Here is a 25142-nt window from a genome sequence, read left to right as displayed (position 1 = left end):
GGGAACTAAAGTCAGGAATTTTTCTAATTCTGCAAGTATTGGCTTTAACAGTACTGGAAAAATATTATATATGAAAAGCAAAGAAACTGTAATTTACAGATGAAACTGAGAATATGACCACTTTGACCCTCATAAACGTCAGTCTCCCCAATGGATGAAACATGGTAGTGTAAAGCTACTTATCTAAGATAGGAGACAGAACATTTTCTACCATCTCAGAAAGTACATCATCTTTGCATAGCAGCTGCTGCTCCTGTCCTGCACTGGTTATCTGTGCTTTCTTATAACAGGAAAAAGCAACAAACTAGGATAAGATTTAAGGCTAAATATCAAGATGAGCATGAAACTCTTATTATTCTATATGCTGTATAAGAATATACAGAACTGTGGAAAGGTTGATATGTTTAGACTCTTGTTCATCATGCAATACTATCAGGTTAGTCTGAAATTCATTCTGCATTATCAGAGCAACCCCAAACATACAACCAAAGTCATAAGAGACTATCTGCAGCAACCTGAAGAACAAGGAATCCAGGAGCAGATGGTCTGTCCTCCACAGAGCCATGATTCCAACATCGTGGAGTCAGTCTGGAATTACATGAGGAGACAGAAGACACTGACACAGCCTAGATTCACAGAAGAACTGTGGCGCGTTCTCCAAGGTGCTTGTAACAACCAACCTGCCAAGTACCTTGAGAAAGTGTGCCGGGGGTAGGAGAATTGCTGCTGCTTTAAAGGCAAAGGGTGGTCACACCAAATAATGATTTGATTTAGGTTCTCTCTTTATTGCACTTTGTATGAAGTTAAAAAAAACTATGCATGTCGTTATGTTTTAAAGCATCCCCACTTTTTCACTAGTGCCTACAACACAATATTGTAGCTGCAGGATGAAACCAATTTACTGTATTGCGTAAGCACCATATGAAAGCTTTTGCTCCAGTTAAGAAACCACATGACAGACTGTTATATATTTTTAAAGATCTAGAACATCTTGTTTTCAAGTGTTTAAAGCAGGCAGGTTAAAACTGAGATTAGAATACCAGCGTCTTGCGCCCGAGCTACTGGGAATTAGCTGAAGGAGTGTGAGGTAAAAGTTGCATGGGAGGGTAGCGGATAAACTAATAAATGAGCCTAAATGTTCTTTACGCTGAACCCATCAGCCCATCACTGTGTTCTTTAAAACTGAAAGTGAAAGACTGGAAGTGCAGAGCCGCAGCTTTAGGCTCTGGCTCCAGTGTGGGTCTTACAGGAGATGGCTGCCTGGAAAAATGAGTAGCTGGTACTGTCACTACTGAGTGGAATTAAGGTAACTTCTGAAATGGGTTCCACAATGCTATGTGGATTCTTTGTGGGGAAAATCTGTATCTGATGGGTTGTAGTCTGGACTACACTGCAATTCTAACTGGATGCAGTGATGAAGTGATGTAAATTGCATAGTGAAAATACCTTTATTATTTTGAGTAAAAAAAAGAAAAAGAAATTCTTATTTATACTAGCATATACAAACGGTGACATACAGAATATGCTGATAATGTCCAAAAACAACTTTGGAACAGCCAGAACAACAAAGTGCAGTGCAAATCCAGTTAACGCAGTGTATGGCATTTTCAGGTGGTCAAGCAAATAAGGAACTGAGATTATTAAAACAGTCCCACATTGGAAAGATTGATGAGAACTAGCTTTCAATCTCGGTTCAAAAAATTATATTTTTCGTTTGTGCAAAAATGTTTTATAAAGAAAAAAAGTCGCGGGACTTGTGCATGTAACTTTTACATATAAACAAGTGTTTTGTCTACATTTAACGTATTTTCGAGTCAAGAATATGTGACGCATGGTGGTTAGGGTTCACTGACAGCGATAACCTAGACACAAGAACAAAACAACACTGCACATTTCAGCAAATAAGACAACAATGTGGCATTTTAACTGCAGTGTATGGATGCATTACGTAGCTTGTCATACACAACTGTCGGCTGTAAGAGGACTCGTCCAAACGTGAATAGAACTGAAAAACATGCATGCTTCACATGCTCCACCCCATTCATTCCAAATTCAAGAGTGCATCAGTGCAGACATTTACTAACCATTTCAAATACAATTTAAGGACAGGACACATTTCTATTTTGTTTAATGTTTTTTCCCCACTATTAACTATTGTGAAATGACACTCAGACGTCTTGCATAAAGGGCAGATTTTTCAAGTAAATCCCAGTCGATTTTTAGTCCAGGTTAAGCTCAAATGTAGTCATGATCTCCCGTTGCATAGTCATGTCAATACCAGACATCTATAGAGAAAGAAATATAGAACAACTGTCAAAATGTCAGTTTACCAGTACCACAAACAACAATTTCACACGAAAACATGGACAAAAAGGTACTCACAGCCTCCCGCCTGCGACGCTCTTGTTCCTTCTTGCGGGCCAACTCCCTTTCCTTATCTACTGAGAACTGTGTGGTTACAGGTTGTGTTTCCTTGGGAGACTTTGGCTTTTGCTGCTCAACATCTTTAGGAGCATCTAAGGTAACCTCTGTGCAAAGGCTCTCTGGTGAATCAGGATCCTCTTTAACAGGTTGTAGATTTTGTTCTGCTTTACATAGGCCTGGTAGGCTAGATGGAGAATGTCCTTGTTACTTGGAAGTTGCTCTCTTGAAATCAGCTATCAAGCTTCTGGAGAGAAATACTAGTTTGGGCTATCAGCTTCCTTTAAGAAACTAGACACTCCGAATAATGCAAGGTAGTATTGGTATCTTTTAAACTTATTCTAATGGCAGCAACTTTAGCCTGAGAAATTAAATTAAATTAATAATAATAATTAATAAAGAAAAACATTTCTTGCGGTTGCTGTTTCTGTGGGAATACCTGCTGTTTTCGGGAGCCTCTTTCTCCTTGTTTTCCTCCATCTGTTTCTTCTTAATTGCTTTTTCACGTTCCTCCTTTTCTATGGCAGCCTTACGGAAATGCTGAAAGCTCTCCTTCGAGGACTTGATTGCAGCCGGAGTGACTGACTGTCTCACCAGTCTCGCCCAAGACTCGGCATTTTTCAGAACAACGTCCTAAATGAAATAAATTACTATGTTAATTTACAATCAATTTCAAATGTGGTGGGTGGCACCAACATGGATCAACTTTAAACCTGTAGCAATTTTTTTGTATGGCCACTAATGAGCAGAATAAAATCAATTGGCACAAGTTGTCATGGATAACACTTTGATGCTCTCTGGTGGAGGAAAGATAAATTGTATGATGTACGTTTGAATTGAGACAAAGTATATACGCACTTTTTCAAATTAAATAATAAATTAAGTTTGAATAATTATAAATAATTTTGGCCCAATACATACTTTTTTAAAAATTATTTATTGTCCTAATTGCAGAATTTTTTTTTTTGAATTAATGATCAGTCAGTTTTTCTTAGTATACTAGAGTTTAAATTTAAAAAAAACAAAAACATTTGACAGAGCCGATTTTTAAATAAAATTATCTCTACTTTAGCCCTAAAGTTGAATTGAATCCTTGTCGGTGCACCCAATCCTCTGCATACTGATATGCAGAATCATTCCTCAACAGGTCAGGAAGAATATGTGTAACTTGTAATATCAAACTCAGATAAACAATGCTAACCTTTTTGGGAATCTGGTGTTTTTCCTCTTCCGCAGATTTACATGCTGTGTCAGCGTAAGGCACATTAGTCAACTGACTGTCAAGGACATCCTCAGGGTATCTGAAATCTGGGATAATCACTTTACAAATTCATGTTCTGCTAAAGTATTAGTAATTTAAAAAAAAAAACCAAAAAGGTGATGTCAAAGTAAGGTTTTGACTTACTGGAACTTGACTCATCTTTGGACTGTAGTGGGCTCCCTCTCAGAGGGGACAGTACTGGGCCTTGCTGAAAGGTCAGATTTAGTTTTCACATTTAAAATCGTTAACTTAACTTAAAACCCCGTGAAAATCTTGCTTTTGTAGGCCACCTCCATTAGTTTAACTTCTCACCTCGCCTAGGGGATGTACAGGGGTACTCTAGGACCCCGTCTCATCACTTTTGGGTGTGGGCATATTTCTCAGCACACCCAGCCACATCCATCAGTGATACTGGGTGTGGTCTAACAGGCCTGAAATTTTACAGAGATGGCAGCAAACTACTGTTTTCAACCGGGTGTTAAGATGATCTTTAATGCTTGACAGCAATGCAGCTATCAATTGATTCAAATCCAAACAAGCAACAACATTATTATTGAATAAAAAATATAAATAGAAATGCCTTGATATAAAATTGTGAGAACATGGTACAACGAACTAATACTATAGGCAACATTATTTTTGGACCTTTTATCAATCCATGGGATTCTGACAGAGCCTGAAAACTTTTTATTATTAAGAGTCTACATTAATTAACACATATCAAAATACAAATTACTTTTAATTTTAAGTCATTGGAAATAAATTTGACAAAGTAGATACTAAGATGCATGCCAAAAAAAAAGAAAAACAAAACAAACAAACAAAAAAAACCTCAGGATAACTTTGCCTCTGCAGCTTCACTTTTCCCCAGTCTTTTATTCATCTGTCTCTTGCAAATCCCCCAGCATTATGGGAATGCAATTCTAAACCGCTGGAGTGTCCCTTTAGGCACAACTCATTTGACTGTCTGTACTGAGTAGCATACAAAAGCCATAAGAATAGCAACAAGGCAGCACATCAGACCGTTTAAATATTATACAATATATGCAGGGTTCCTGCTTTCCTGGATTATACTCTAACTGGAAAACACAAGGTAACTGCATTCAATCTGGAGATTTCTTCTGATCTACTTTCAAACAGCAAAACAATGGGCTGATGCTGTTTTTGTTGCTCTTGGAAGGCCTTCCCTTGCTGTACTCAGAGTCATATCTAAGTCCCCTCTCCTCTAAATGCAACTTGACCTAAGGCATGATATAACATGTACTCATCTTCCATAATGTTTTTGTTTTAGGTTAATTGCTGTGCATAATAATACAACAGGTCAGTACAGCCTTTACAGAGTTCAGAGCCAACAGTTTATAACAAGATTCATCGTAAGAAGTCACCACAAGTGAAAAAAAAGCTGTCTTTTAATAATCAAAGCCAACAGTGTGTGTGGAGTTTTGCTTTTTCACCACAAGTACCTCAAATCTGGCAGCAGCCCAGTCCAGCAAAACTCCTGGAGATGCCATGGGGGATAAAAGGGCAGACAAATCTGTTGAACAGTAAATGACAGGACAGACCTTCAAAACATCACAGCTGTGTGAGGGGCAAGGAGCTACTGTATGTTTATACAAACATACAGCAAAAGCTAGTGTACACTAAAGGCAACAGAAGTTAGGAAGAAGCAGCATGAGATGGAGTTTGAATGAAAAACAATGAGTGTCATACTCAAAACCAGGAAAAATTGAGGCGAAATTGACTTGTCACTTTTGAGCCCTGTTAGAACTGAGAGTAGGTGAGCCAGTTCCCCCTTCCTGAACTTGTTTCTGAAGGACACTAAGCATATGGGACGATTTAACGGGAAAAAGCAGCCTGAGGTGAACAGGCAGCGGCAGAGGAAGGTTCACTGGATGTTATTGTACTATTTATGATGTGGTGCCACTGGCAGTGAGAGAGGAATTAGGAATCTCAGTGAGAGATGGTATTTAAAGAAGCTGACAATGCTGATCTGTGAGTACAGGGTTTTGGTAAGTTATTGATGCTGAAAAGAGTACATTTATATCAGCATTATATCATTAAACTGTCTCAAAAGTTTTCACTTTAACGTCATGAAAAATAAGTGCATATTAATTCAAACTAATATTAAGTTGAAGAATAGGGTGACCCAATTTTTCCATGCTCAAGGCTTACTGACTTACATTTTCTTAAAGAAAATTGCAATTTTAACAGTGAAATTAAGACGAAATTGACATACATTTTTCTGACAAATCTTAATTCCTTCTTATCTGAGGGACTAAAGGGACAGACATAGGCATTACCTGGAGGTGATATAGTCAGCTCATCACAGGTCTGGTCTGCATTACGGTGTGTTGGGTGACCTTCAGTTTCTGCTACCGAGGACTGCACAGCAGGAGGAGGCTGACAGGTGTTGACTGAGGCTTTTGTCAAATCCTTTGTCTCCGTTATCTGCTTACTACAGGCAGCACGTGTGACCTTTGACTAAAGAAGAAATTGCATTCTTAGTTTTCACTGTAACCAGCAAGGCTATCTTACAATGAATCTTTTAATTACTCCGAGCAAATAGTGAAAGTATTTACCTTTGTCTTAACCTTTTGGCAAGATTCTTTACTTTTCTGCTTCTTTGTTTTTGGCACTAAAAAACATGCACATTAATCAATCAGAGTCAAGCATCATACCTTTTTTCCCCAAAACTGTATATCCAAAAAAAAAAAAAAAAAAAAAAAAAAAATCACATTTATCTTTAGGGATGTAGAATATGTGAATATAACATGAAAATTAAATCTTGTATATTGCAACACTTCTTGACACAATGACCAAGTAATTTGTAATCATTAGTGTTTCACACCAGTTTCCAAAAATCAACTATTTCCAAACACCAAAGAACATAAATATGGAAACTACTAAATATATGGTTTACACAATTTGTATTCTAAAATGCGACATTAAAAATTCACAGAATTCTCAATTCAATAAGGATTTAAGATTTTTTATGAACCTTCTGATCTGTTAATCATTTAGTTTTCAGTACAGCACCACTCACCTGCTCCACACAGCCCCACCCCAACTCAACCAAAATTATGATGATCTCTGTTTTATATAATTATGTCAATATACATCAGAGGCATTACACAAAATGTTTAAAATACATTGCTTTCCTCCATGTTGGTCAACAGTTTCTATGTGCAGAGCAATGAGTTTATATAGAAAATATAAAAAGAAAAGTAATAAATTGGTGTCTCATACTGGATTTTATCAATAGGTCACCATTAATATACTTTTTAATGTTTTACTGGCATGGAAACACTATAGAATAGAGAAAAAAGTGATTAGCCATGTTGGAGGAAAGGGCAGCATTAAATGAACTTTCTGTGCAAAGCCTCTTAAGAACAGAACAAACCTCAGTGAAACAGGTTAACAATGAGCACGGTGTTGTGATGTAAACACCGGCTTTGGTAACCTGTAAGAAATGCCACAAGGCACAATGGTGTTATCCAAAGGGAGCCGACGCCAGAGAAAGCTCAAAAGAAAATGCTGAAGTGCAACTCAACAGTAGCTTGTTTTTCCTTCCCTCCCTTGCTGTAGTGTAGAAGTGTTCTCCATAATGTGTCATTACACTGTAATACTGCTATTGGAGGTGGTTACAGGTGCAACAGAGCAAACGTCTGATCACACCCAATCACATCCATCAGCGATGCTGACTCAGTCCAGAGGTGCAACAAACTGGAAATTTTCGACCAGAGGGGGCAGTAAAACACTGCTCTTCAGCCTGATACTTAAATACTCTTTAATGTTTGCTATGACCTATTCGATGTCAACATTTTACTGTCACTGATGATGTATATCAGGCATTAATGAATGTCCATTGCAACAGAACAATCGCTTGGTTAAATATTTCACTACAATAATTTCTTTGGTGAGATGTGCACCTCTTCCATGTAGACATATTATAAAAAGTGTGTGGGAAATAAACACAAAGAGCAAACAGCTGATGAATGTGCAAAAATATAAAAATGATTTAATATTTGGTGTGCAACCAGCAGAAATAGGGTTTGAAGCATAGTAGTAAGGCACCCAGTTGAATCGTGCCCATAGCTCATCTGCTATTTTAAAAAGCAGAAGAGTGAAGGGTAAAACAAAGGTAAATGAGGGCAGAATGCTGAAGAGAGCAGCTAACCTGATTCAGAGTCACTGCTATCAGAAGTGCTAGAATGACTACTACTATTGCTGCTGCTGTCAGAGCTGGATGACGAGCTGCTGCTGCTATCACTGAGGCGTGACAGACAACTGAGGTCAGGAGGCGCCACGCATTTAGCTGTTAACAAAAAAAAGACAAATTGTAATTTTTACACTCAGTGCCTCACCCTTGGAAGCGTAATTGTGATGATTATAATGTTAATGAAATTCAGGTCTTACCTACTGGCTTTTTTTTCTTAATCAAGTGCTGTTCTTTAGTGACAACTGCAGGTCTCCCGGCATCCTTTTGTTTCCCAGTCTGCATTCCTCCTGTGGGCTTCATCAGCTTTTTTTCTGCAGGACAGAAGATATAATAAGCTTCCATTTTCATAGCAAAAGTATATTCCAAAAGCCTTCATTTTACCAACTAAATCTAAAAGGTAAAAGAAGATGTATTCGGCAACAGAGAAAGTTTTAGCAAAGCAGGACTGAGTTGTACTTACTGCTAGTGCCCTTGTTTTTCCCCAGACATGTTGCAACAAACCTCTGCAGGGCTCTCAGTGTGGAAGGCTTGAGCATTTCAAAGTCAACCTCAATCTCCTCTAGAGTGGAATATGGCAGACAAGATTCCCTGGCATGAATGATGTTCACCAACATGCCCAGTTTGTCACCAGGCAGCTTGTCGATGTCCAATTTCAACTGCTTCTTCTCCAGGTAAGGCATTGCTATTGATGGGACCTCATCCTCACATTTTATGGGTACTCTGTGAGTATTGTGTCTGTTGTCATGCCTAGACATACATACAAAACATCTAATATTATCCATAGCGAATACTGTAGCATATTCATTTCACCATTACTTATACTATGTATAAAATATAAACCATATTAAATGATCACTGACAAAGAAGAGCTCTTGCTGTTGGCGATTTTTTCTACAATAGATTTGTATTTTGAGGATTTGTGCTGTAGTCGAGCAATATCCTTTTCTTTAGATCTTTTTTCCTTTTTCAACTTGTCTTTTTTCTTTGGTTTCATCGGCGGGTCTTGTGTAAGTCTCTTCAGCTGATCGCTGACAGCTTTCAACTGAAAAGTCAGCCATTAATGAGACAATTAGGGGAAATGCACTAACTTCTCAAAAGCCATTTGCACCATTACTGGCATGATCGATACCTACCCGCTCCTCTAGGTTCGCCAGCTGCATGGCCACCTCTTCTGATGAACTTTCTGCCTCTGAGGAACTTTCACTTACAGAACTTGCTGAGGTTGACAGACTGCCAACTCTATCTCCTTTTCCCTTGATAACTCGGTGACGAGGTATGGAACAACCCTCTGGTTCTTGAGGAACCTTCAGATAGCGAGCCTCAAAAATTTCCTGTTGATACAAACACAAATGCTTTTTTATAGCATTAATAGAACTTATAATATTAATACTAATACTTTAACTTAAGGGATGACCTAGATCAATATACACAGTACAGGGCATGTCAATGCATTTTCTAATTTACTAGTATTTGTTAATAAAGTCCAATCAATTCCTGATCCGTTCTTTATTATAACCCTTTGTGTTCTGGTATGCCAGCTATAATATGCCCCACAGCACTCTGTTAAAACAGTGGAACAGATCCGTACTGAACGGCAAATTACAAACATCAAAAAAATAAATAGCAATGACCACATTCACTTAATGACATCCAAATCAAATTCATACAAAAATCGTTTCTGTAAATTTTTTACGAGGAAGAAATTGCATTCAACATGTTCAATAGGCCTTATGGATATGCACTGGTGAGAAACCTTGAGTATAAACACAACTTTGTCTACAAACAAACGTCCATATGGCACCTTTAAGTATTGGCTTACTGATTTGGTAGAACAATGAATAAATGAATAAATTAATTCATCTATACCTGAAGTTTTCTTGCCATGTAGACCACCTCATGTGAAGGTGGATTGTATTTGTAACAGTTGGAGAACATCAGTCGCACATCAGCAGCAAATTCCTTTGCATTTGTATACTCTCGTTGATCCATTTTTTTCTGAGGAAATAAAGCTTTGTGTCAGGAAAACTGATCTGACTTGTACTGGAAAATAATGTTATATACGCCAAATAATCATCATCATGATCGTTTTACCCTGATGGTGCTCAGGTCCATAGGCTGCTTGATGATGTCATGGTAGTCGTGCAAGCCCAAAGCAACCGCATCAACAGGGGTATAAAAGGGCCATGCATATGCATAGTGCCTCTTTGAGAGCATCTCCTTCAGGATATCACTGCAGTACCTGAGCTGCTCAGACAGTCTGACCTTCTTTCCCTCAAAGGCAGGCAAGTCTTTCTTAGGAGGTTTGATGGGCCTGCCACTGCCTCTCCTGAGGAATAATGTACAAGGTGCTGAATGCTCCTCAGCAGGGGATGTCTCACTGCTGGGGATGACTGAGGTGGTGGAGGCTGTGGGGTTTGCTTTCCTCTTAAAACCTTTTTTAATCTGAATATTTAGAAAAAGGTTGAACATAAACAGTAAAACACTACACGGCCTTCAGTTAGACAAAGCATTGGGACAAAGAATTTACTATTTCTTTTACATCTTACATCTAATGAATTTGCAGTGTGATTTAACATTAGTATTTGGCCATAATGCCATGAGTTTTCTGAGACGCTGCCACTTTCACTGATTTCACCCAATGGAAAAAGTCTGTCTAACATGATGAAGCATTTATTGTAGTGTGGTATGGATGCAGTGTGATGTTTTTGGTCCAACCACCACAGCTATTACTAATGCGATTCAAATGTAAAAACATTTATTCTACCTTTTAATAAAAATGGAAAAATGTCCTTTATGACAAAACAAAATAAAATGAGATTTTCCGGTCAACATTCTGATTTCTTTTCTTCCTGAAATATCAAGCCACACATCAGAACTGAGTCGTAAACTCTATGATACCCTGTCATAGCAACAGTCCAACCAAAACGACAAACCTCTTTTTTGTATGTTTTCACTCTTAAAGACAGTTGATTTCTTGAGTTAAATTCAGTATGTATGATGTGCGAGCTGCTTGCAAACCATTGAAATACTTACTGTTGCATCAATTTGTGAAGAGAGCTGCATGGGTGGGATGAATTGAGGCACATCAGGAGGAACGACTGTCACTGTCTGTTGGAGAACAACTTCTGACACAAGGGATCTCTGCTTTAATGCACCTGCATGACAGGAGGTAAAGCGCATGAGAAGTACTGTCCAGAAAAACGTTACTTCAAAGATTTTTGTTCTTACTTAGGAGTGTTTGTGGATGTTTGCGGTATCCATTTCTCATTTGCAAAAATAAGGCAGCACAAAATTGTCTGTAAAAATCCAGTTTTATAGACCAACAATCTAATGTAACAATTCCAAAAAATAAATATGTGATATTGGACTACACCTCAAGGGACTGTTATTGTGCAATATACCTGCATTCGTCTTTCTCACTTTCACTGGTTCCTTTGTAGTGACTGCTGTAACTTCACACTCTTCCTTAGGCATTTGGGACACTTTCTGCAAAAAAAGCTTCTCCAGATTCTGTGCCATAAAAACAATGTCATCCCCAGGCTGTGGAAAGTAAATGTATATATTATAATTGTGTAAGAGCATTCAATGTAACATGTACCCTTATGACAATCCTGTCTGAACTGCAGAAATACTTTAAAAATCTTTAAAAAAAAAAAAATCTGCCATTCTGGGTGGTTGGATGTGAACTACTTCATTTGCATTGTGATATGATGGAATAACTATTGGGATTAGTGTACAAAATGTGAGTTTAAAGACCTTTTGCATAACAAAAGCTTTTTTAAATGTAATTTGCAGTTGCAAATGCATGTTGGCATGTTATACAGCACAACAAATGGTATTCTTACCCGATTGTACACATAGCAGTTGGTAAACATGGTGTTGAAGTCTTGTATACACTCAAGTGCTTGGCAGTAATATTTGTTCTGAAGACGCCTCTTAATAGTGCCCAGATCCATAGGATTTGTAATAATTGTATAATAATCCTGGAAGGCAACAATGACAATGGCATAAATACACCCAAAGTCTTTCCTTCCCATATTGCAGTCTAATGGAACTTATCCACCAAGACAAAGTATGTTACTGTAGTTTAACTGAAAGCCTGAAAGAAAACTCATGACTAAAAACCTCAGCAAAACATTTACGGTCAGGCTGTGATGCTCCAACTGATCCGTCGATGAGATTTTCACAACTTACTGGGAGATGTAGTGCTACTGCATCAACAGGCTGGCGGAAGGGCCACGAAAATTGATGCCTCCATAAAGCTTTGATCACCACCTTATCCAGATACTGCAGCTGATTGGTTACACGTCCAAGCTTCTTGGAATTTTCGACCTCTGGCGGAGGAGGATTTTCACTCACAGTGGCACAGGCTTTCACATCAGACATTGTGTTGTCCAGAGGCCAAGAATGGGGAAACTGTCTGAAGTATGCTTTGCTGCAACTTAGTGCTCATCACACTCTTTCCTAAACAAGGAGTGAAGAGTAGTTTCCAGTGCTTCAGTAAAAATGTAAATTAATGGCATTTTGAAAAAAACAGTCAGTCTCTTCTTAATACTACATCAATGCTGAAACTTATACTGCCTTTAGGCCCCTGACATTCTTAAGAATATGAAGAAGCATTTATGCTTAGTGTGACTGCTTTGGTAAGAATATTCATATTCCTGGCACAAAATTCAACACACGTACTGGGAATGTGAAGCTTTAAAGGATAGGTCTGGAGATACTCTATACATCTTATTGTCAACAAATCCTATATAAAGATCAAAATGAACAAATAATTGATCCTACTAACAAGTAATGTCTGTGTAACTTCAAATATGTATTAATCCATGGCTGAAAGTAGTCACCAACAAATGTACTATTTATCCCTTTGAGTAAAGTTAGCTAAAAACCATAGTGCAAACCTATTTAAAGAAATTAACTGTTTGAAAATAAAACAATGTATTTGTTACTCATTTATTTCACAGATTTTAAGTAGGAGCCTAGTGGATTAGGGGTGAAGACCACAGACAGAGTAGGGAGGTCAGAAATAAATGTGGGTTTTGGCCTGTTCAATGGATTTGTTAACAAGAGTAACAAATCGAAATAATGAATAACACCTGCTTTATTCTTTAGTACATACTTATATGAAGGCCTCAAAAGTTGTCATTTTGAGATTTACAGTCACTGCTTCAATTTTGTTTCAAGTTTAAAATGAAGAAGTAAAGCTGCTATCCTTAAATATTCTGTTTCGTTAAATATTAAATTAGATTGATTGAACTGAAGTAATTTGATTTCAGTTAGGTACAACTTCAAGAGCCATCCCTGACATACAGTCTGATCCTAATTCAGTTAAACATTAAAACAAGATTGATGACCTGCAGGTGGGATGTGATTACTGACATACAAATCCTGTGTTACTATGCCCCAAATGCCTAGACAGTTTTAAATCTACTTGGAACAAATCAAATGAAAAGGGGAAAATTTCCCAAGATGTAAATTGTCAGTACTCATCTCTACCTCTCTGACTTGACATAATGAATAGATTGTTGATTACAATGGTCAATATTGCTTACAATGACCTATACAGAACACCATTCTGAGGAGCACAGGGGACGCACAAGAGGCATCTTTCCAAAACATAGGTACTACTGCCACCTATAGCACCTCACAGAAACTGTACCAGTCTGCATTTTAGTTCAGCAAAATTGTACCAAAACAGCTCCATGTCTCTAAAAAACACTTTCATTATGTGAAAGGGTAAAGTTCTACAACAGTAAATGTGAATAAATCATACTAAGCTACAGTATATCCCACAAACACTGACTTTAGGAGCCTAATACCCATATAATTACGTAAAAACTGGTTCAGGTAGGCCGAGGAACAGGTTTTACTTACTGTATATCAGTATAAATTGGGGTCGTAAACAACTTCAAGGATTATTTGTATATACTATAATTTGTTGTAAAGTTGAAAGAAAAGACATACGACATTTGGAAATAAATTTATAAAAGCGTACTCCTGTCTTTTACAAATTCAATTTTGATGTTCAACAAAGAATTTTAAAACTGATTAAAATAGACCAAAAGTTTATTCTTATAAGCGCTTTCAAAAAGCAACTAAACTACATATAGGGTTAATAATCCAAAGAGCCAAGCAGGTTAAAAAAAAAATGGTGCTATACAACCCGCTTCGATCTGCACATTTAAAATGTTTTCCTGTCACACATACCAATTATTTTCATTTGTAACCCAACCAAAATAATTTACATTGCAAGTTCTCTTTATCTTAGTTGCATTTTATTTTATGTTTATAAATACGACAAATGAACACAACACTTTCACACTTCATTTTCATGAATAAATCCAGTAAAGTCCAGCGCATCTCACTTTGGTCTTTTTGCTGGGTGCATGTAGGTGCAAAAGTCCAGTGAATTTTAAGTAGCATATGATCCACACTTCAGTGACTAAATGATGAGCTCATCTACTATGTCTTGCTGTCACAATGACAGTGATGAGTTTGTCATTCAAGTGCAAAATTGGGGGTTATATGGTATTTGATGTTCAATTTTTTTCATACAGAAAGCAGTGATCTAAAAAAAGAATAGTCATCTTTTTGGACATACAAGAAATTAAACAATTAGTCATTTAACTGACAAAAAAGTACTGGTGCACAATGACTATTACTGTTCTAATAACTGAGCTGTTTATCAGGTAATACTGCCCTGCATTTACTGTTTCCAACTATTTATATAAACATAGAAGCATTTTCTGCATTGATGCATTTCATGTCATGGTTAGGGCAACATCTGAGCTTCCCGAGTAAATTGCTTGCCAGATGCTGGTCTAGCAAGCAGTTTATTATTATTTAGGGCACTAACAACAACTGTGAAGGGCACAGACTAAATGATAAATCAGTTAATTGAAAACCTAATCAATAGCAAATGTATAATGACAATGATAACTTGAAGGAGACTTTTAAAGTTAAAAAGTTAAAATGTGTCAATCCTAATGTAAAAGCATGACATGTGAAGGGGATTATAGGTTGTTTTCTTTCTGACCAACAACTATTCAGAGAGAGATCCAGATCAAACAAATTATTCTTAGATCAATGTAAAACTCTTAATGTCCAATAATCAAAAGTATCATGGTAGTAAGTACAAACAGTGTTCAACTCCACTTCCAGTCAAAGAGCCAACATGTTTCGACCATACGAATACAGTGTAACAGCAAAAATGTACTATTCAGGCAGCCTCAAGAAAAGCAGCCTGATGGATTAAGGCCATCTGTTTTGGCACACATTAAGATGGCGGCTACAAAATATTTGTGGCTTTGGCAGACTCTAGACAATATAAAATACCCCTTGGTAGACAAAATGTTTTGTTATGAAAAATTTAATCAGGGATGCTGTTGTAATGTTCAAAGCTTCAGCAAACTCAGATCAGTGACTTTATAACAGATATTGGAGACATGAAAACGAGCACTTTGGGCAGTCCACAAGGCAAGGAAAGGTGGAAAGATCAGCATATCTGCCATTGTATATGACATTCATGCCAAAATTATGAAAACTTCTGTGGCAGCTGCCTTGAAGCCAACCAACAGAAAACCATACACAGTAAACATTGAATTATGGACGTTCTGAAACAATGTAGTTTAAACTAAATAAGAACTAAGTATAAACTGTTGCATTATCAAAAGAAAAACATCTTTCAAAACCTGGCCCTGTTTGTCTATTTGTAATCTGGAATAACATTTAAATTACAAACCAAGATGAGGAAGAATTGTCAGAACAAAATCAACTATATGAGGCAGTTTTTAAAAACGTACCCAGTTTCCCATCAACTGTTAAACACTCACAATAACAGCTATTACTGCAAGCAATCTGCTGCCTGCCATTGTGTGACTGGCTGCATTTAGGCCTGAACAGATTGAAGTCACCTTGTCTCTAGTAACATTAAATGCCATATCAAAGCGTTCTATCACTTTACCTAACTTGTGTTTTAATGCTGTACTGCTCATTTAAAAAACAAAAAAAAAAAAAAAACAAACCAAAAAACGTTAGTTCTGTGATCCCATTATTTTAAACATATAGCTAGCTTATGATTACAACAGTCTAAAGGTTTATGAAACACTGAGACGCATATGGCATTACAAGTTAGGCTGTTATTGAGAGACCACCCAATTTAGGGATGTATCCATTAACTTTTAAAATGTTTCATATGGTTTTGAACCGCAAGCATATCTGCATGCTGCACTGTTGACAGTCCTGGGACCAACACGTGAAGCCAACGTCACGCCCACTGGTTAGTTAAGCATACAGCGTTAGCCAACTAACTTCCACCTTGCTGAGAGCATGACTGTGTTATGAAAAATGAGAAGAATGAGGGTGAAATGAGGCTGGTTTTCAGAACTTTGCTTTCAAATTTCTATAGCTTCGACGAAGTATGTAATTGGTGCAGGGGTAACTTAGCCTACGCAGTAAGTAGCTAACATTTGCTACTGTGGGTATCAATTTTGAAAAATGCTAACATTGCAAGGCGACTTCGGCCGCCGGAACCTTAGCCTGCTTGCTAGCTGCCTGGCAGTCGGTATTCAGGTAGTTATAATTCACCTTAACCGCCATTTGTGTAGTTTTCTTTTTATCTATCGAAACAAGGCCGACATGTCCTGTCAGGTGCATTTTCCAAACACTTCACGCAAGCATCTAATGTTAGCATAGCTAACGCTAAAGCGACATTCCGGCTGGCTGTTGACATGTGGTTACGTTTCACGTTAACGTTATAGGATCCGAACTTAAGTTAGCTGTCGCAAATGTTTAAATCAGTAGCTATTAGATAACCCAGCTATCTTAATGGACGTTGAAGTTAGGCAACATGGCATTTGGCAAGCATTACCGTGCTAGCATTACCTTCCAAGATATCACGGGCTCTTGCGTTCAACTCTTCGGTGGCAGACGTCTCTACGGCAACCGCCTCAAATTTATACCCCTCAACTCGAGGATCTAGAAGTGATTGGTCAAAACTCTACTTACACGTGTTACAGATCGCTTTTCTGCATTAAAATGCCCTCGAAACAATTTCTTTCAAGCAAAAAAAAAAAAAAACAACAACCCCACTGTGTCTCTTGCACATTTGTAGCTAACTGCGGCTTTAAAGAGTTGGGTGAAGATTTTTTTGTTAAGTTGTTCCAAACAAAATGGCAACTCGATGTCACGGTAGGATCCTGAAGAATGATCAACCGATGCCAATACTGACTGGCAGGTGCAACGTTACCAGTCCTCCTGATAATAAAGTCACTCGCCTGACTACCCGCCTGTAAATCAGGCTGTGGCGGCTAACAAGCAGCGGCTCTGTGGCTGCTAGCGGAGGGGTAGTGTGTCTGCGAGGCGGGAGAAACGGAGAACTGGAATCTGGGCGGAGCGGTGATTTCAGGTGCTAACCCAGAAGCGGAAAACATGGTTTCATTGACCACATAGTGTAGAAGCTACCAACCCTTCTCTACCAGGGATGAATACTATATTACTTGTACGGTACAGTATAGCATGATTATGTGTCTGTTTTACAGACTGCAGAAAACGACACGTCGTAAGCAATAACAAGACTAGTGCGACATTCCCCGTGTCTTCAGATTCACTGTTTTGCATGGTAGACGTTTTATTCAGGAACTGGATGTTCAAAAGGACAAAATGAATAACTGACAAAATTTACCAAACGGGAGGATATCAAAAGTTGGAACAACAGTTTCTCTTAGTATACAAAAGACAGAGTTCATAGTATTAAAACGAGGGGGCGATTTTGGACTTTACCACGGGCACTCGAACTAGACATAACTTTACTTCCTGTCAACTGGCAATTATTAATTCTCGAAAAAAGAAACATAATTAAGCCTTATCAATGTTTCACTCGCATTACAAACATAAATATCAAACATGTTCACCCAGGATGTTGTAGACAGTGGGCTGAATTTACCAACTGCGATGTGCTCGTCACACGCTATCAATGCACTGTATGCAAGGAGAGGTGAAACAGCTATACGCCTAATGAAAAAGACAGCGTTGATGAGCTCATATCCAAATCCTCAATTAATGCACTCTGCAAGAAGAGACGTTTTAATCACAATTTAATATTTAGTTTCTTGGACCTTGTAGTCTTGACATAAGTTAAAAGTGAAGATATAATTTAAACATATTTAGGCTGGTGGTTGGGGTCTTAACATCAATGCAGTGCCCCCTAAAATGCCAAATTCTGCTCCTTTACTCTTCAACTTACTTTTGTATTCTAAAATCAAAATAACCATCTTGAACTTTGAATATCAGGGAATGTTGCAAAAATTATTTACAGCTGTAGGAAATGATTGTGTCACACATTTTTCTGTAATCACAATCAAAACATTGGTAAATCAAAGCTGCTTGGAAAACATTTCACTTTTAAAACACCCAATGTTTTCGCTCATAAATCAGGGTGTTTCAACCACTGGTCCCTGGATGTCTTGCTGGTGGTCCCTGACCATGCATTCAGCAATGTAGTTTCACAATGGGAATCCCTATTTTATTTATTTTGACACATTTCCATGTATTAATTATCATCTGTGAATAATCAGGTTCATGCATATATATAAAACTGACAAAAGCCAAGGTGAGTCTCAGGATTAAAATAGTGATTAAAAGTTCTGATAAGGAAATGTAAGAGGGAAAGACCAAGAAGAAAATACAGTACGGCCAGGATTACATTAAATATGGATTTAAATTTACTATTGGCAAAGCAGGAGACAAGGTACCACTGTTTCATATGCTCAAGGCAGCTTTCTAATGAAGCAATGAGGCCATCAAAACTATTGAGCCATACAGAGACACATCGCAGTTTCTTGAAGACAGATCCCATTGAGTATATGCAAGAGATATTGTGGGATACCAAAGGACAGTAAATGCTCATCTGAAAGACTGCAAAAGTGAGTGAGAATGCACTGAAACTGACCAATTGTGGAAACGACCAGTGATGTGACAGAGCAGCTGATAGATTAAAATTCAATCAGTTCAAGGATTCTCAATTCAAACTGATTCCCAACTGTTGGCATTTGTGCGATACGAGGATAGCGATGCTATGTGTGAACTGGCTTCTAACTTCAGCGACAGACACTGGTTATCTAAACTGGCCTATCTGACTGATGTTTTTGCAGCGCGTAATAAATTGAACAGCTCCTTGCAAACCTCATACAACTGTATAAAAAATGGGAAGCATTTGGTAAAAAATGAAAAGGTGGATAGAGCTTGGAGATGACACTGTTCACCACTATATAGCCAAGAATAGAACGACTGAACAGGTAAGAAAAAAAAAATCTAATCTCATCCCTTTCCTCACACCCCACAACAGTGGTCCTCAAATTGCTTCTTGGTGGTCCCTGGGTCACACTCAGTTGAAAACCCCTGCCAAAAATGAAAGGACTTTAAACGAATACCTTCTTAATAATTTACACGTTTGCCCTCAAGATGGAGCCATGGGCAAAAATGTAGGGTTTAAACTGTCCTACTAAAAGAGGCAGATCTGATGGCAGAAGTTTGAGGGAAGTTGTGGTTTGTGTTTTTGATAACCAAAGGGGATCAGCTGAGCTATCTGCAATTTGTTATAGATAAGAAAAAATATCATTGTGATGTGACATAATGTTACTTAACTCCTGAAAGTAAACACGAAAAGTTTTGTAGACTCTGTAAGGAATGGTGTAGGTTGTTTAATGCAAGGAGCAGCTGTACATCTTTGAATGTTTAAAGGAAGTGAAGATTCAATGGCAGCCTGAAGATTGGTCAGGAAAAAGTGTATATAATTTATGTTCATCGAGTTAAAAACAAGTAAGGTATTTTTGCATTCATTTCTGACACAACTAGTGTATTTTTGTTGTAAGTTTTTGTTCTGTTTCAAAAATCAGCAAGCACCTCTGAAAATCCCGCAGTTCACTGCCAACTATATTTAGCATCATACTGTAACAAAGCAGTAAATTATTTATGCGAATTTGGAGGTGGAGAGCAGTAAAGATAAATTCGAAGAGCTGAGGTGCATGTACAACCTGGCAGTCTACAATACAAGCAGTATACAAAAGACAAAGTCCAGGGAAGTTTAGAAAGGGAAAGGAATGGGTGGTTAGTCAGATTGTCAGAAGTCCCAAATGAGTTTTGAATCAGACCATAAATACTGACACAGTGTCTGTTCCCCTGACAATGGCAGGAAGCTCGTTCAGAAAGGAGGAGGTCATAGAGGAAAAGGCTGTAACCCCTGATGTTTCAAATGTGAGGAGTAACGAGGGGTATTTGTTTTTGAATGAGTACATATAAACTCCTCAAAACAAGTGGGAGAACTAGCAAAGTTGACAAAGTTGACTTATACTACTTCTACTACTTAGTGGTGGAAAACTCAAAACTCAAACAGCTACAACTTTAAAATAGGTAATGAATTAGTAATAATTCATCTGTTAATTAAATATATGAAAATATAAAAATTACTGGGACCAATTCCATCCATACTACAAGGTACATTTTTCTGCTAATACGTCCTCACCTCTACTTTTGAATGCATGTCATTTAGTTGTAATGGAGTATATTTACATTGTGATATTGCCACTTTAGCCTATGTGAAGGATCTGAACAATTCTTCCACTACTGTTGCTGCTACTACTACTAATATGATATACTAATATTAATATTAATATGTACATTTGTAATTTTCTGAATTCTTTAATAAAAAATATGTAATGAGAAATGTGTGAAATAGGTTTTAACTGTCTGCGGTTAAGCTTGATCTAAATCATCCATAAGAGGGCAACAGAAACCACATATTTGTGTTTACCAAATGATTACATTGCACTGGGTGTGGGTTGTCTGGGATGGATATCTTCCAATTTTACTGTTCAGTTTATTAGAAGCATAACATGCTGAATTATGAATTAGAAGCTATTCTCAATGTACAGTTCACATGAAGGCACTCGAAAGTCTAAATTTGTGAGAACATTCCACTCATTTTGGTGTGTACATACAGTGAAAGCAGGTGGGAGAGGCGCTGACAGAAAGGGGTCTGGCTGTTAAAAAACTGAATTTCAAAACTGATAATTTTTAGCGAATACTGCAATCAACAGGGGCAGCATGCCTGATACTTGAAAGAATCTGTTATTCACTGGCTTTTCATCTGCTAAGTTTATACTTAATGTGCCTCATATGTTGTTGTTGAAAGACGAGGAATCTGATAACTGAAGATGTTTCGAGTGGTCCAGTGGCATATGGTTTGGTTTTTAAATGAAGTAAAAGGCAAGTCCACATTTAAATAGAAATCAGATGTGTTTCTGCAATGATTTAGGGCATAAAACCCAGTATTACAAAAAAAATGAATGCTGTACAAAAATGAAAATCATCCCGTCTTTCCTGCTACTGGTAAGTATTTTAAAATCAAAGTGAGAACATGTGAGAAACTGTCCTCCTCCATTCGAAGTCACAGTGTGATACCAAGAGCTATCTGGAATAACGTTTTAACACTTGGGTTGTCTTATTTGTTGCCTTCATGTGATCGAGAAAGTATGAGGCACCTCTTCGTTCTTTTCATCTGATGACTCCCTGCAACTCAAGTCAGCAGCAGTCCAATAACAATCCCTGCCCAAATCAAATATTTAGAGGGTCCAAAAGACATTGCTGGTAGAGGGACAAAGCAAAGGGGGAAACTCACTGTGATGAGAAATTCTTCTATTTATTAGAAAAAGATCACTGACTCAAAGCAAAGTAAACATTAGACATTAAAAGTAAAGTACTTTGTTACAACATGTATAGCAGGCATCAAGAGTTCTGGTTCTTTTAACGTTTAATTACCTCATTCATTCCATGGGCTGTACAATGACTGGTCGTGTTTACTAGTAACAATTAAAGGGTCTATTTAAACTCACTCTAATTTACGTTTCTCAGAGAACCAATGAATAACTTCAGCCTTCCTTAATTTGGAGTCGTGCCAGTTCCTTTGGGTACGAAGAAACTTCACGAAGTGATACTGTACATTCACAGCTTTGCTAGTACAGATACGCTCCTGTTATTTTTAATCCCAATTTTGGTGTGATTGTATATATAATATTCTTTTCACAGGGAAATATCATGGATGGTTAAAACAGTTCAACTGTAAAACTTCTACAAAGTCAACATACAGCATATTCACATGAAATACACTGTATAACTCATTAGTTCAACTATCTAAGCCGTGAATGATAACAAGTCTGTGGAGCAGCACGGCACAATCGAATCTAGTGACAACATGTTTGTACTGGTATTAACTATGCTAGCCAGTGTAACAAAGAATTACTGGTTACCAGAAGAAGTAGGCTCGGCTGATTTATCCTTTGAAGGCTATATGTCTGCATTTATTTTTTATTTTTTTTACTGAACATAGACATTACCTGATCGGTGTTTTTTAATGAAAAACTTTTCCTGTGCAACATGATCTTTTTTTCCCCACTACACTTTTATATCCTTTATAAAATTAATTTTACTGCACTGTATCTGTTACTCTAACTTGTATTCCTTGACTTTTTTTGGGTCTATTTTATTCTGCTTGTATCCTTGTATCATTTTCTACTTTTGCATAACTCTGGAAAGCACTTGGAATGGCCTTTGTATGAGATTGTTCTCTAAACTTGAACACATTTTATTCTAGGTAGATATTTACCTCTCTTTCAATGGGTTTAATACATTTCTATGCCTTATGTAAAGCACTTGGACTTCTCCCTACCATTGACATGTGCTATTCAAATAAAATTACATTGACATGCTGCATTTTTTTATGGAATTGACCATGCTTCTTCTCTATTTTGACTTAGCAAGAGTTTTGTCACATGGAACTTCAGCATATCTACCTTTAAATAGCTATGGTCACATTGCATTTTATATGTTTGATTTTCCATCATGCATTCAGTATGAAAAGTTAATATTTTAATGCCTCGCATATGGTTGATACGCTGATTCACATATCTGTAAATATTATTTTAACAAAAATACAAAAAAGTACACACAAAGAAATAAGGAATATATACTTACTTAATGAATGACCTCTAAGTAATAGCAATGACACGTAACCAAACATAAAACAACAAAGATGAACACACTTTTTAAAACAATGATACTTGTGTTAGCCTAAAGTGTCTAAAAATGCAGCATCTTATCGACTCTGAAACAATATAACCCAGTGCTGAGATCATTTGTGATTTTATACCGTAACACTTGGTAGTGCTTGCACTGAGAGTAGCATGATATTTCTGACAGAGCATAGTTGGACTTGACAACTAGTGCGATCAACTGGGTCAATACAAACCCAAGGACTCAAGTTACATTAATGCAATGTGAAGATGCTTCAGATTGCACGTATTTTTGATGCACTGTTAAGCTTTCTATTCCCCTTCATCTCAGCTGTATTCACAACCCTAACACAGTGTAAATAAACAAAGTGGAACACTTTAATGGAGACATGCATATGTATGAGATGTAAAATAATTTGATCCCTTTGAGCGTTTCCTTGTCAACTCTCAAAAGCAGCACATCAGTGTGTTTTTGTGTGTTTTCCACAACAAAAGTTTCCTTCCCCTCGTTTCACAGGTGCCATCTCATTAGTGGTAAATCACTATGCTGACATTTATGTTGTACCCAGTCACACAGCATCTCCTTTTCGGGGGAAGTCTGATATCACAGCAAAGCAATGCAGTGTTTGTTCTGGAGGGTACGAGAGTTGTCACAAACAGAAATCATTCTGCATACAGTTTAGTGCTTGTGATTGGGGGTTGTGGGGTGGTGAAATGAAAGGATGTGACAAAAATGTCTTGTGAGAGCTGTTAAAAATATTTTACATCCTAATATTAGAGGCCAACTAAAATTTAAATGAGGGAATGGCTGTGAAGCCAAATATGCAATTGCTGTTCCTAGTGATTAGATACCTAACATCTATCCTTGTGCTAAAATGAGCACAATTAAAAGCAACTCCTCTCTGCCTAAAATCAAAATGAGTTGAGTGTACTTATTATGGATGTTTGAATGAATTCATGGTGACAAAACATTCATTTGGACAAAAGGATCTAATGAATTGAATGCAACCTAGGCAAAGGCTTTCTTCTCTCTGAAGCCAAACATTACCTACACATTAAAATAACCAAATTACCCAATCCATACCAACACGATTAGAAAACATGGCTTTCCTGCATATTGGTTGTGTTTTATTCATTGGCCATTTAAGCATTTCAAATTCACAATTCTTAATGAATGTCTGTCCAGCAGTAGTATGTGCAGTTCTTCAAGAGTTCTCTCTGCCTCACATGAAAACTAAATATTTCTTCGATGATGGTAAATTATTTTCTTTTGTGTCTTGTTGTTCCTTAGAGCCTGGCGGTAGTAAAATACTGTATGTGGGCCCATAGTGTATCATTAGAAATCATAACATGGATGGCTCAATCGTGTCACATTCGCACAGTATATGCTTCCGCGCATATTCCAGAGGCATTCATATCAGGTAGATTAGAAGAACTAGAACTGTCTCCTAACTTGGCTGCCTCTGTTTTAGCTCCTGTGATAGTTTGGTGACGTTATCTCTGCCTTTGACCATTGCTTATTGAGATAAGTTATCCTATTGCCACAACAAAGAATAACCAGAGAAGGAAAACTGACTTATCGCACGAACATACAAATACAAATGTTTGATAAAACTTTCCCTGTGACGCAGGGGAATCAGGGGGGTCACAAGATCAATTCTGTGGGGGGGGGGGGGGTCATGGCATCTTTTATACAAATGCATTATATTACAATTTTAAATGTATTTTATTGTATTTTCTGTTGAAATAATAAACACTTTTAAAAATTGTCTCAAATAATTAAATGAAAATGGCAAAACTACTAGTTTTCACTTAGTCTTAGGGAAATATGCTGTATTTTCATTATCATTTGATGGAATCTACACTGTAATTGTAATTAACAGTGAAAACAACTGATACTGATACTTCTTTTAACTTCTTCAAAAATGTTACTGGTAGAAATGCTATTGTACTTGTCGCTAAATAGATGAAAAGGTAGCTAGTTAAGTTTTTAGGTAATATTGTGGATATTATCTGGTAATGCGTTCTCCACAAAAAAAAAAGCTCAAGTCTGAAAATAGATTAACACGTTTTCACTGTAATTTTCATGGAATTTTTGTTACAGCATTTGTTGAGATCAGTTTTATGTTGTTGTTAAAGATTATATTAGTAAGATAACATGATAACTTTCTGG

At 37.3% G+C, this 25142-nt stretch overlaps 1 protein-coding gene across 3 annotated transcripts; it reads right to left on the bottom strand.

Moving 5' to 3' along the window:
* Positions 1-2111: 2111 nt before the first annotated feature.
* brdt (bromodomain, testis-specific) lies at positions 2112-17244 on the bottom strand. 3 transcript variants are annotated; one of them, XM_040129116.1, is made up of 20 exons: positions 16788-17244; positions 12096-12365; positions 11747-11884; positions 11303-11441; positions 10935-11056; positions 9993-10343; positions 9768-9896; positions 9035-9232; positions 8762-8943; positions 8362-8648; positions 8099-8212; positions 7860-7997; positions 6262-6317; positions 5983-6163; positions 5146-5216; positions 3827-3890; positions 3623-3729; positions 2861-3054; positions 2383-2608; positions 2112-2285 (listed from the first exon to the last, which is right to left on the bottom strand). In XM_040129116.1, the coding sequence occupies exons 2-20, from the start codon at positions 12285-12287 to the stop codon at positions 2220-2222; spliced, it is 2955 nt and encodes a 984-aa protein (XP_039985050.1). In that variant the 5' UTR covers positions 12288-12365; positions 16788-17244; the 3' UTR covers positions 2112-2219. The 3 variants fall into 3 exon arrangements, with proteins under 3 accessions (XP_039985050.1, XP_039985051.1, XP_039985052.1); XM_040129117.1 differs by having other exon boundaries at positions 5146-5180; XM_040129118.1 differs by lacking the exons at positions 11747-11884; positions 12096-12365.
* Positions 17245-25142: the final 7898 nt, after the last annotated feature.

This window comes from Xiphias gladius, chromosome 6 (assembly GCF_016859285.1).
Source record: "Xiphias gladius isolate SHS-SW01 ecotype Sanya breed wild chromosome 6, ASM1685928v1, whole genome shotgun sequence".
NCBI classification, from domain to species: domain Eukaryota; kingdom Metazoa; phylum Chordata; class Actinopteri; order Istiophoriformes; family Xiphiidae; genus Xiphias; species Xiphias gladius.
This window is presented reverse-complemented; position numbering and strand designations above follow the sequence as displayed.